Consider the following 13,427-nt stretch of genomic DNA (forward strand, 5'->3'; position numbering starts at 1 on the left):
TGTGATGCCCAGGGCTTTGCTCATGCTAGGTAGCTGCTTTATCCTATCCGCTGAGCTGCACTCCCAACCCCTGTAAAATTTTTTAGAATCTGAAAATGATTTTATAAATTCATGTAAACTGCACAGAATAGTGGATTACATTTTGGTGTACTGTAACTTGCATATAATATACATTGATTTTTTTTTTTTTTTGGAGGTGCTGGCTTGGCTTCCCAGAGTCCTAAGTTCTAACATGGCGTGGATCTCAGGAGACACTGCTAATTCTCCCCCTGGAAGGGCTGCAGTCTGCCACCCTGCCTCCGCTTACAGGGAGGTGAGGTGCTGGCTTGGCTTCCCAGAGTCCTAAGTTCCAGCATGGCGTGGATCTCAGGAGACACTGCTAATTCTCCCCCTGGAAGAGCTGCAGTGGGCCACACTACTGACGCTTACCAGGGAGGCGGGGGGGGGGGTGCTGGCTTGGCTTCCCAGAGTCCTAAGCTCCAACATGGTGTGGATCTCAGGAGACACTGCTAGTTCTCCCCCACTGTAAAATTTTTGAGACGGGGGTCTTTGCTAAGTTGCCCAGGCTGGCCTTGAACAAAGGGTCTTCCTTCCTCAGCCTCTTGAATAGCTGAGATTACAGGCATGCACCACTATGCCTGACTAGCAAGCCTTTAAAAATCAATTAAGCATATTTTTAAAGTTTTCAGGGGTATTTGAAAACTGTTCTCTTAAATACTAAAAAATATTTTTGTTCCCAAATTTAACAAAGAAAATCTATGCTAAGATTATTCTCCCTCCTAGCTTTATTAAGGTCTCATTAACAAATAAAAAGTACATATGTACGAGGTACAACATGATGTCTTGAGATATGTATGCACATATATATGTATGTATATGTATTATTACTATCTTCAAGCTGATTAAAATACAGTGACTCACACAAGTAGCTTATTTTTGGAGAGAAAAATCAAAATGTATGCTCTTAGCAAATAGATCAGTCTTTCTTTTTATTAGTATTTTTTTTTTTTTGTCTTTTTCGTTTTTTTTTTATCGGTACCAGGGACCGAACTCACGACCGCTTGCTTGCAAGGCAGGTGCTTATGCCACTGAGCTAAATCCCCAGCTAGATCAGTCTTTCTTAAAGTTGTTTTTAATGACAAGAATTAATGTATACCTGTAATGAATGAAAAAGGTACAGAAAGATACAAAACAAAAAGTAAAAAAGTCTGTCTTCCCCATTAGACACCTGTTTCTTCTCCAGTTTTCTAGCCATGGTCTGTGCTATTGCAGGATTGTTTTCCAGTCTTTCTCCACTAAAGGTAAATACTGTCATTCCCTTGCCCATGGCATAGATCTAGCTCATTTATTGTCACAGACGTAGTGTTTTATTTCAGGAACACATCGTGAGTTAAGTACTTCATGCTGTAATGGAAAATATTTAGATAATTTTCATTCTCTGACTATTACAAAGCGTTTTACAGTGCAAACCCTCATGCCTGAACTTAAAGGCACGTATGTGAAGACTGTGGGGGCGATATCATAGTCTAACACTGTAAAAATGTGTATTCTATTTTGCTATGGTACTTTCACATTTTTTTTCTGCCTCATTTACATTTTAAAAATTATTTGACTGTATAAATCTTGGGGTAAAGAACCTCACACAGGAATTCCATCTTTTCCCTGTAGCTAAACACCTCGTCAGTTGCTTTAATCCTACTCTTGATTAATTCATTGTCATCTGCCAATCTAATGTGCTCGCCTCACCATATGTAAATCCCTATGTGTATGTGGGATACTTTTGGGCTCGGTATCTATCCATTGAAAATCATTTATCTTTGAATTCTAAAAAGGTGCAGAGTCAGGGAGCCTGGGTGACATGTCCCGCAGGAGTTCTCCGGCACGGAAGGAAGAATGCAGCTTTGGTGGCAAAGCTCAAGAAGGACGCCTGTCCACACCGTTGGCATGTGGCAGGTTCCTCGTGGCTCGTCCTCGGCTTTGGGAGGAAAGCCCCCCTTGGTAGACACACCCTCTGCATCATCCACACAGGCTGCTGAGGCTCAGCTTGGTCTGCATCCGCTTGGGTGTAGCCAGTGTGAGAGATTCCAGGCTTAGAATACAGCTTCTGCTGTTGTTTGGAAATATGCTTTGCTTCCCTCCAGCCAGCACAAGACTTAATTACCATATGCATTTAATACTTTGGTAGTTTTGAAATGCGGCCTTTCATGGCATGCTTCAAGCTTCACCCTACTTGTGATGACAAGGTCACAGCATTACTTGTAAGCCGAAAAGCTGGAGTTCCTACTGCACCCTGATTTCCTGATGGCCTGCGCTGTCATTGCGTGGAGTGGTTGACACCAAAGAGTGTGGAGCTGGGCCACAGGTGTCAGCGTTGCCCGGTGGGTGAGGTATGCTGTGTTCAGGCGGAGAGGAAGGAGGAGGAGGCTTGGCTTGGGAGAGTTTCCACCCGAACCTCCCAGATGTGAGGTCGGAGTTTGGGGACAGTGGATCCTCAGTCTCCTCTTTGCCCGGCTCTGTCTTCTCAGCCCGGGAAGGTTGCACAGGTTGAAAAGCTGCCTTCGGAGTCCCAGCTCTTTGCCCCTTGGCTTTGCCAGGTCTTCCCTGATGCCTTCTTTCCCTATCTTTGGGAGGATTTCGGGGGACATGAAATAATTTATCACCCCCACCCAGTTACTTTAGAACTCAGCTCCTGCAGGGTAATATGCAGCTCTCTCTGCTTTATCCATACCCAGTGTTTGCCAGTAACCAGGGTGACTGCTGGGCCAGCCTGTTGGGACCCTGCCCACAGAGGCTCTCTAGAGGCTGTTCTGACGTGGCGATATAGAGGGAGACCTTACCAGGAGTTTGTTTCTAATCAGTCACCGTAAGCTCCGCCCTCAAACATGAGTTGAAATCAAAGATGTTTGCCATGTGCCATGTGTAAAGGGAGGCTCACCACTTTAATCTCTTCCCCTCTTCTCTGCAGACGTTCTTGTCTTACAATGGGCACCTCCTCATAAACCCATCGGGGGCTGAAAATATCCTTAAATTTCAATGCGTTAAACACACCTAGCCTGCACACCTGGCTCGGCAGCGTGGCCCACAGTGATGGTGGCTGGCATCGGCGGCTGCTCTGCCTGCCCCTAGGGCTGGAACCAGGTGGCATATTGCCAGACAGGGAAAGACCCAGAGTCAAAACTCGGTTTCTACTGCACACATCGCTTTCCTGCATCATCAAGTGGAAGAATGGGGAGCAGAAGTGCCGGAGATCAGGTCAGGGGACATATATGTACAGTGCAAGGGGCAGACAAGGCCAGGGTGTGTGGTGGGTAGCGATGCCCATCCCGTCTTCCTCAACCTATTGGAGTTGCCTCCAGCTCTCCGAGTGCAGCCCCTGTCCTGGAGATGGGGAGCGCGTACCTGGAGGTTGGCCTCCTGGCAGTGTCCATGCGGCTGCTTGGTCACCAGAGAACCCTCCCAGATGTCAGTGGCAGAAGGTCAGTTTTGTAGTGGGGCTGCACCTGGTGCACAGCCGGTGGGAAGGACAGCGACAATGAGTCACCAGGCCCTCTTGGTCGCCATCGATGACACCCCATGGGCAGGGCCAGGGCCCGCGGGGTAGGGAAATGCTGACACCAAGGCTCAGGGCCTCACCTTCACCGCTCTGCACCCTCTGCTATGTGCAGACCACAGACACTTTCTTGTCCTTCTGCACTCAGCTGTCATGTTGCAGAGCATCAGGCAAACTTGAATGTCCCAGCAAAGGAGTAGCATGGGTAATGGCCCCAAGGCTGCAGCTGCTCTGGACTGTCCAGTTCTGCTCAGAGATCAGCTCTACTGTTGTGCGTTGGCATGGCCCGTGGGACACTGCAGGGTGGCTGACGGAGGATGCTGCACAAGCCTGTAATGCCAGCACTCTGGGAGGCGGGGGCAGGAGGACTGCCAGTTACAGCCCAACCTGGGCAACTGAGAAATGTAGCAAGACCCTCTCTTAAAATAAAATATAAAAACAGCTGGAGATGTGTAGCTCAGTGCAAGGGCCCTGGATTCCATACCAGATAGCAGAGTCGGTACCACCCCAGCTGTGGGGTGGGTGTGTTTGGGTGAGGGATGGAGAAGCCAGCAGCCAGAGGGCTGAGGGATAGTTTCCACTGACCCTAGCACCTGGGCATTTTCCATGCTGTAAACCTTAGTTTCTTCCACTTCAGTGTGAGCAAGATCACTTCCGTTAGCTATTGTTAGCCAGGAAGTTGCCAAGTCAGTGGGAAGTGTGAGTCTGCAAGTCTGGGTTAGACAGAGTTTCCCGTGAAGCCGGCCTCTGTGTAAGATGGTCTGAGACCCTGAGTCCCTCTTCTTCCCAAACAGTGAGCAGTGCCAGACTCTCTCTTGTTTATTTATTTTGCAGTCTGGCAGCAGTGGAATCACCCTAGATGTCGTGTGTGTCATATATGAATTTCGGGAACACACTCAGATGTGTGAAAGGGGCCCAGCTTGCTTACCACTGGCAGATCAGGGTCACTGTTTTCAGGATGGGGGCACTTTATGTCCCCAGAGGAGACCTTTCCTCAATAGGCCAACTCCCCCTCCTTCATTCTGATGAGTGGAATTCTGATTCTCTGCCTCGAGTTCCAACCCAAGCCTGAGTCCCAGCCCATTTTCCTGGAGCTGTGGGTGGACGTGGCCAGGACCTGTGGGACAGGCAGCTCTCACTCTGTGGCTTAGAGCTCTGTCACCTCCCTATCCTGTTGTCGTCTTCATACTGGCTTCCTGTGTACACAGGGGGGCCCATTTCACATCTTTGGGCCCCCGGGGCCCCTGATGTTTGAGGCAGTAACTGTTGGAAAGGTAAGACTAGAAAGTATTAGAGGCCTGCTTTTTCTGAAAGAGGGCAAGTTGGTAAGTTGAAGTTACTATTTTTTAAGACTATAAACCAGAAAGTAAAATTCTATTTCTTCTCTGTCTGTTGACAAAGCAAGATGACTTTTCCTGGCTTGGGCCCAGCTCCACCTCACTAAGGGGAGAGTGGTACTCGTGGAGAGAGGGTGTCCCTGGGGGTGGGAGAGCTTGTCATTTCCAGGGAGTCAGGGAGTGGAGGCCAAGCCAGCCTGGGCTCTGGGCCTCGAGCCAGGTGTAGGTGGCGAAGCATTCGGGGCACCTGTGACCTGTGCCCAGCATTGTCCCGCCACATGCACTGAGGCACCCCACATCATCATCCTTCCCAGCAGAAACGGGAGCCTGGAGATGTGAGACGCACCCAGAGTCCTCGAGGGCCAGCATCAGGACCGGCTCCTGTGCGCTCCACGGCATGGTTTGATTTGAGTTGCGGTTCCACCTCGAGGCCGCTGCTTCCTGAGCAGGGCAGTGAGCTCTGCATAACCAGGACATCATGGTTGGAACCTGGGGCAGCTGTGTAACTCGGCACGAGCCAGGGATGAGGATGGCCAGGATGCTGTCAGTATCTGGGCCTCGTGTTGTACCCAGAGTCACCTGGGTGGTGGGGCCGCGGTGGCGTCTGAGTGTTGGGTGGCTATGGCAGTGATGTCTGGTGTCTCCCGGCCTGACCCATAGGTGGCCCCATCTGCTGTGGCTGGAGAAGCTGTGCTGTATCCTTCCCACTCAAGCCTCTGAGGAAGGAGCTCATGCTGAGGGAAGGAAGAAGGTCTTTCTTGGAACGTTTGGAATTTCATGACTTGTTAGAGTGTATCAGTAGAGTAGCCCCAAACAGCCACATGTTGAAGTCTGTGTTTGAAATCGGACAGCTGGGTCAGGAAGGCCACGCCACCAGGGAGGGCCTGGGGTGACTTTCCCTTCCACTCGGGTTGCCCAGTGTACACTGAAGTGGTCATTTAGGGTCATGGTTCTGCATATGGAAATGGCATGGGAATCGATTGGGAAATATTTGCACATGCAGGTGGAGTACGACCTTTTCCCCTTTGGTCTTGCCGTACATTCCTGTGTGTGGACAGTGCAGTCACATGCACCACGCTAGCTCCTTGCTCTTTGGATGGAGAGAGTCCGCTGCAGCTGAAACATCAGTGCTGCTGCCACCTGAAGTCTTCACAAGTCACACAGTGCCAGGCTTCAGGACTAGTTCCTGCCCAGGTCCAGTGCCGAGAAGGCTATTGGGGTGCGAGGTGTCTGAGGGAAAGACCCTTGCTTGTCTGGAGCGACTGGGTTGGGTTCGATACCAGATCAGAACTTCGCAAGCCAGCAGGGGTCATGGCACATGCTGGTAACCCTAGGGCTTGAGAGGCCGAGGTAGGAGTATCACTGTGAGTTCAAGGCCCGCCTTGTCTTAAAAAAAACAGCAAAACAAAACAGAACAAAAACACGAATTGTGCAAACCAATATTGACATTACTGTGTGTTGGATGTTTATTTCTAATTTTGGGAAACTCCATGTAATATTCATTTCAAAGGGAGGAGACTTGACTAGAAGCTAAAAGGCCAAGCCCCTCTTTTGGGCACTTGACCCGTCAGAAGACCTGGATGTGCCGCAGTGCAGAGTCTGGGGATGGCGAAGGGGGATGTGTTTGCGTGGCACAGGCAGTGATGTGGCGTGCAGGCCGTGGATTACTGCCCAGCAGCTTTGCTTGGCGGCCTGGTCGAGTGCTGTGATTTCAGCTGTGGTCACAGCTGTGGTCACCATGAGCCTCCTGACCAACCCACCTCCCCCGTTTGCTGCAGACTCTGTGCAGGTGAGTACCACTGCACCCACTCACGCGTGCATTACCAGTGCACGGGGCCAGACGCCTGTCTGCTCTCGGTCCTCAGCCCCTCACATCCTCTCGTGTCTGCTGTGTTCAGGTAGTTTTGTTCTCTCCACATCTTTTCTCTAAAAAGGACAACCTTATCTTTTCTTATTTCTTTCCGTGTGTGTGTGTGTGTGTGTGTGTGTGTGTGTGTGTGTCTATTCTGGTTATTGAACCCAGGGCCTTCATATCGGGTTACATCCTCAGCCCTTTTCTGTTTTTTATTTGGAGACAAGAGTCTTGCTAAGCCGTGAAGTTGTGCCAGAGTGCTGGATTACAGGCTGCACATCACATCTGGATTCCCATCTTAAGGTATGGAGATTCCCATCTCCATAATGACCTCTCTGCCCATGCTTGGCTTTGTCTTGATTCCTCTTGCTTTCTGCCTGGCTTTCACGGTGCTGGACTCCAAGGCCTGGAACCTTCCCTGATGGCTGGAGGGGCTGTCCCCTGGTCTGTCCCTTTGGTTCTTCTATTGAACTAAATTTCCCAATGTCGGTGAATTTGTTTGAGTTCTTTTATGCACCCTGTGATGACTCAGCATGTTAAAACAGTGACATTCATCCTTGGGATTTTTGCTAAACTTTTGCTGGTTGTGCTCACATATCATACATCAGAGCAGCTCACTGAATGTTTATTAATAATAAGGCTGGATTGCTATTAGAGCAAGAGAAGTCTGATGAAAGCCTTGTTTCCTGTCTCTAAAAAGCCTGCAGGCACGGGTGGTAACAGGTGTGCTTGGGTTGTATTAGAATGCATGGCTTTCCTTTAAAAGTTCAGCACTGTTTTATGGTAAATTTTTAAGTCTTTCCCTTAACCCTTGATGTCTGTGCTTTGAGATATTATTGGGTACCAACGGAAGGGGCTCTGAATCAGCGTTCTCTATTTTAGCTATTTTAAAAACAGCTATTGGCATTTGTTACATATTTGTACCTATAAATGTTTTACATACCAGTTCTACAACTGGATCTGTGATTTATGTGCCCAGCAGAGAATTGTTTGATTAATTTTTTTTTTTTGAGATAGGGTCTTACCATGTGGTCTAGGCTGGCCTTGAACTTGTGACCATCTTCCTGCCTCAGCCTCCCAATGTTCTGGGAGTGTAGGTGTGCACTACCATGCCCAGGTTGGTTAATTAGTCTTGAATAGTGTGCACAGGTGACTCTCTGCTTGGTGGCTTCCATAGATGAAAGGTTCTGCTGTTGTGACAGGGTTGAGTCTGTGACGATGCCAATCGAATGCCACACAGAGGGCAGTTCCAGTGTCAGTTCTGTTCAGTGGCTCTCTTTGTCAGCGTAGCTGATGGTCCCGACAGTTTTGGTGCATGGCCAGCTCCAGCACAACTTGATATCAATCTGTGAGCATGTTCACTTGGGTTGTAGTAGAGGCTGCGTGACGTGACGGCAGAGCAGTTCATCTGTAACTCAACATAGACGGTGTGAAACTATTTTCTCTTTGGAAACAATTTTTTTTGCATTAACTGCTGGGTTCTGGGTGCATAAATAGAGTTGATGCCTATATGTCATTGCTAATGAGCAGATGACCGTGGTGCTTCTGCAGAGATGTCATGGCAAAGTGCAAGTTGCTTGTGCTTATTATTCCGGTCATGGCTTAACACTGGGTGTTACAGTAAATCAGTCTTGGATTAGTACTAGGTTGCTAGGAAGGTGGAAGATTGCAGGTGAGAACAAATTGTCCCCTACCTTTTATGCAAGCTCCAGTGATGGTGGTTGGCTGTGTGTGGAGGGGCCGAACCATCCCACCACAGGTAGAAGTCAAGTAGAGCCTCTAAATAGGTCATGGGGTTCTGACAGACACCCTACTCCTTCTGCTTCCTTTAAAAGCTCTTGCCACTGAATGTCATGAAAAGTGTTCTGTCCGCCCAGCAAAGCAAGATTACCAACAGCGTGGTCCTGGCTGCTGGCCATCCTCCCAGTGTTGTGAGGATGCTTGTTGCCACAGCAACCCCAGGGCCTTTCTTGGTGAACTAGGTGCAGCTGCTCATGAAGTGTGAGTACCTCCCGGGAAGACAGAGGGCACAGCTCAAGTCCCAGGAGTCCAGTGGAGACCCGGGGTGGCACACGACCTGTGTGGGAGGGTGGAGTGATGCTGGAAAGTGGTTTTTGTTCTTCGTCTATTTCCTGACCTGGCATCTCCAGAAGGACAAGTGTGTAGTCTGTGTTAATGAGGTAGTCTCTAGATAGGTCTGGGATGGGGGTTGGTCACAGGAAGTACCAAGACAAGGTTGAGGGTGGGAACTCTGCGGCCTCATCCCCTCCCAGTGCCGAAAGGTGGAGCTGATCACCAATGGTAATTGATCCTGTCCCAATAATGGAGATTCCATAAGAACCTGAAGAGCTGAGTTTCAGACCCTACAGAACATGGGCTCCTAGAAAGGGTTAGGGGTGCTCCGCCTTTCCACGGCCCCCATCTCTCCATCTGTATTGTTCATGATGCCCTGTGTCACAGTGGGCATCTTCCTGCCACTGTGACCTACCCCAGCAAGCGCACCACACCTTTGGGAGGCCTCACGGATTCACACCAGTGGTCAGGCAAGTACTTGGCAGCCTGCCACTTCCATGGCGTCTGAGTGGGGAGACTGGCTATACCTCTGAGTAGACTGAGGCAGAGGGAACCTTTCATCTATGGAAGCCACCAAGCAGAGAGTCACCTGTGCACACTATTCAAGACTAATTAACCAACCTGGGCATGGTAGTGCACACCTACACTCCCAGCACATTGGGAGGCTGAGTGAGGCGACAGGACCCCAGGCTGGCATCTGCCCATATTGCTGAGTGCTTCGGGAGGACCCTCTGCACCATCGGCCACAGAGCGCTCAGAGTTAGGAGAGTGCTGAGGAGGATGAGGAAAAAGACCCCTGCCTTCCCTCTGGAGGTGGCATTTTTCCAAATACAGACATGGGGAAGGATGTCAGTGTGAGGAAATGGTTTGTCTGTCCAGGACAGTGACAGGTTTTGCTGCTTTGGGAATTTGTGAGATCTGAAGCCCAGGGCCCAGGATGAGTTTTCTCCTCCTGAAGAAGTATGTACTAAGCAAATAACAGGCTACACAGGCTGTAAGATTCCTCTTAACCTGAGGAGAGGAAAACACAGGTTTTTAAGTTTGTCAGATGTACTATTTTTAAAAATGTTTTTAAAGATGAGGTATTGCTCTGTGGGCTGAGACTTGTGATCCTCTTGCCTCAGCTTCCAGGTGACTGGGACCATAGGCAGGTGCTGTGCTCCAGTTACACTGTGTTGATTACAATACAGGCAAAGCTGCTGACCTGAGAGAGCCCGAATGCTTTCCGCAGCATGGCGATTGTGTCTCCTTCATCAGCCCCGGCTGTGGATGGGCTGGCTTGGTGGTGGTAGGGCAGCCTGTGGCCATGATCCCTTATGTAGGCTCCCAGCGGGGCACCCAGCCACCACATGGAAGATGGGCGATGCATGTCAGCCCGTGACCCTGGGACTTCCAAGACTCAGAACTCCTGGCCTGGTGGCTGAGGACCCCGCTTGGTTTCTCTCCTGCTTCGCGTGGTAAGAGGGCCACTGCCAGGCGGGCAGTGTATTTCCTGGGCTCACACAGGCTCTAAGTGAATTCTTACCTTAGACCTTGGACTCTAAGGGAGGGAGCTGGGGCAGCAGGAGGTTGCTGTGATTCCATCCAGACCCCCGTGTTTTTGGCCCTGTGGACCCCTGAGATTTTGTCACTCTCCCCAAGCTGTGGGACAGTCACAGAGCACGGGCAATGTGGGAGTGTGCGGGGGACCTGTGTGTGCAGTGAGTTCTCGTCTCCTCAGATGCCGGGGTCATCTGCTTCCTGGGACTCCTGGGATGGAGCTGTCCTGCACTTGTGTTGTTATCCAGGATGACATCACTTGACAGCTAAAGATAGTTTCGCTTCTCCAAATGCAAATGTAAAGATCCTGTTTGTGGGGTAATGTGGAGCCCAGGAGAGACTCAAACACCACCACCCTGTGTCTTTGGGCTGCATTTTACTGTGGCTGGATTAAAGGGTAAATGAGACTGCAGTGTCCTTGGGAAATGACACTGTAGCCGCTGCACAGTGTGTGGCCAGGGGCTCTGGTGCTGGGTCCTCCTTGCCCTTAGTAGGTGCCCCAGGCTCTGAAGTCGGCAGTTTCCTGGCCGGGCGTGTGGGCTTGGTAGCTCTGGGTAGCCCTGGGTGCGGCAGACTCGACTCAGGCACAGCACTGTGGGACTGAGGCAGGACCCTGCAGGGACCAGGGGACGACTGAGGGGAAGAGTGGACTTGTTAAAGGGACAGAAGGGGTGCTGGGAGGAGGTGTCTACCTTGGCTTCCCAAGTTGACAAGACAGGGACATTCAGCGTGTTTCCTTGATAGATTTTTCTTCTATATGAAATATATTTTTATTCATAAGCCCTCAGTAAAAAGCAATGCAGACAACCTGTGGGCCTGAACAGTCAGCTCTTAGGCTTTAGTTCTTCTCTTTTCTTTCTTCTTTTTTTGTAGTTCTGAGGATGGAACCCAAGGCATTTGCACTGAGCTACACCTCCAGATCCATTTTTAATTTTAATTTTAATTTTTATCCTGAGACAAGGCCTCACTAAGTTGCCGATGATGGCCTTCAGCTTACCAGCCTCCTGCCGCAGTCTTTGGAGTGGCTGGGATTATATGCATGGGCCACCGTGCCTGGCTTACCTAGACCTATTTCTGCTTGAAATGATTTTGCTTGAAATAATTTATCTTCCTGGAATTTGTGATTTTTATTTCTTCCATTCTGTGTGGTGACTTTCTTTATAGCAGGCATTAGCAGCACAGTTAACAGATGTACAAAGAACTACAGGGTACTTGGAAGCTATAAAACAGTGCTTGTTACATATAGCATCATAATTATATCTGTTTTGATCACTTGGATATAAAATATTGCCTTACACACAATAGTAATACCTGAATGTTTATATAGTGCCTGTCTGAAGAGCGTTTTATTATTACTATTTTATTAGTCTAGTGTTTGCAGTTCGTAATGATTGCGTTCTTGGTGGGAGTTGGTGCCTGCATTCAACACATCTCAGTTCTCTCTTTATCCCTTTCCCTCTTCACTCCTCCTCCTTCATCTCTTGCTCTCCTTCCCTTTTGCTAAAGATCCAGCTCCCTGTTGCCTAATACCTGCCTCTTATTTTGCTCTTTACACTGTTTAGGATTCGGATTGGGACCTTAATGGGAGGTGAGATAAGCTCAGATGTCTGTTGCACGACTTCTTTCCTGTCCTTCTCTCCTATCTGACAGTGTTCCAAGCATCTTCTGCTCTCTCTGCTTCTTAGGAGGCGGGCACAGGAGGGCTGATCTGTGAGGATGGGACTGCAGGATCTTCTCCCAGTTCAGGAGGCTGCAGAGAGGCGAGAGCTGTTGCCAGGATTTGCCAGTCACCCCGGTGAAATGCCAGTCACCCCGAAAAATGACCCTGTGTCTTTGGGGAGGAAAACACAGTGGTGACACTAGGCCAAGGCGTCTGGCTCCAGCTTGGATCCATTTCCCATCTTGCAATCAGAAAGTTCGAGAAAACTAGCACCCACACAACATTGTTATCACAGATAGACAGCAAATTGGGTTGAAAATGGTTAAAATGACCTCCTTCCAACGCTGGGAAAAGCCAATTTCATGGATGTAAATTCACTCTTATACTTGCTTCCTAAACTCCATATAAATTTATGCTTCTTAGTTCTTTTAACAGGGAAAGCCTTGCTGATATCCTCACTAATAACAAGGCCAGTAAAGTCTTCAGGATGTGTTCATGTTACATCTGTTAAGTCAAGTTTATGTCTGAGAACCATTTTTTATTGTTACACTTTATGATCCCTGGAGGAATGATACAGATTTTGCGGCCTAGTTGGCCAGCTGCAGGAGTGGATGCCGCAGTACTAAGTGGAAGTTAATGCAAAACGTGGAAGAATTAGTTAATCCTGAACTTTTTCCTCTTAATGCAAAAATGGTGCAGATTCATAAACAACCAGGAGTCACAGGCGGGATTCCGGAGGGAATGAGAAGAACCTGAGGATGCAGCAGAAGCAGGGCAGGAGGAAGGCGGAGGGCTGTAAGTCACTACACTATCCAAGAAGAGAGGCTTCTAGTCAGTCACCTAGTGTTACACCATAAGGAATCAGGAAAAGGAAGAATGAAGTAAACCCGCAGCTCCCAGAAGCTCGGAAGTAATGGAGTGGAGATAAATAAAATAGAGACCAGATCAGTAGTGGGAATCGGGGAAATAAAATTGGTTCTTTGAATATTAGTAAAGATAAACTTTTAGCTAGATTACTAAGGAAAAAGGAGAATGGATGCATATCATTAAAATAAAATAAATGAAAATGAGGGCATCACTGCTGACCTTAGAGAAATGAGACGGTTGCTCAGTGAGCTCAGTAAGAAATGATGTCCATGGATTAGATGACCTGGGGAAACAGAGGCCTGAAAGTCACCAACCACCAGTCTGTCTCAGCAAGAAGTACAAAATCTGAACGGCTTATAACAAGGCAAAAGATTAAATCAGTAATACAAAATCTCAGAATGTATGTGATCAGAATATGTTACATGTGTGGAGAACCCCTCTAAAAAAGGGAAGTTGGGGTGGAGCAGGGCAGGAAGGATGATGGGAGTAACAGTGGTTGAAGTGTGTTATGTGCACATGCAAAGCAGCTGACATGAACACATAGCTAGG

General features: G+C 48.8%; 1 protein-coding gene across 3 annotated transcripts in view; it reads left to right on the forward strand.

Annotated features, from left to right (window-relative positions):
• Rab31 (RAB31, member RAS oncogene family) overlaps positions 1-13,427 on the forward strand; it is a 103,300-nt gene that overhangs the window by 11,046 nt on the left and 78,827 nt on the right. The window contains exon 1 of one of the 3 annotated variants that reach the window (XM_063231982.1): positions 218-313. The exons of 1 other annotated variant lie outside the window; for it this stretch is intronic. In XM_063231982.1, the coding sequence (XP_063088052.1) occupies positions 233-313 (81 nt within the window). In that variant the 5' untranslated portion in view covers positions 218-232. Of the gene's footprint in view, positions 1-217; positions 314-6,512; positions 6,677-13,427 lie in introns of those variants that run through there. One more of the 3 variants, XM_063231981.1, reaches the window with a different exon arrangement.

Source organism: Cavia porcellus, unplaced genomic scaffold, assembly GCF_034190915.1.
Source record: "Cavia porcellus strain 051 isolate PalLab524CR breed Dunkin Hartley unplaced genomic scaffold, mCavPor4.1 scaffold_20, whole genome shotgun sequence".
NCBI lineage: Eukaryota > Metazoa > Chordata > Mammalia > Rodentia > Caviidae > Cavia > Cavia porcellus.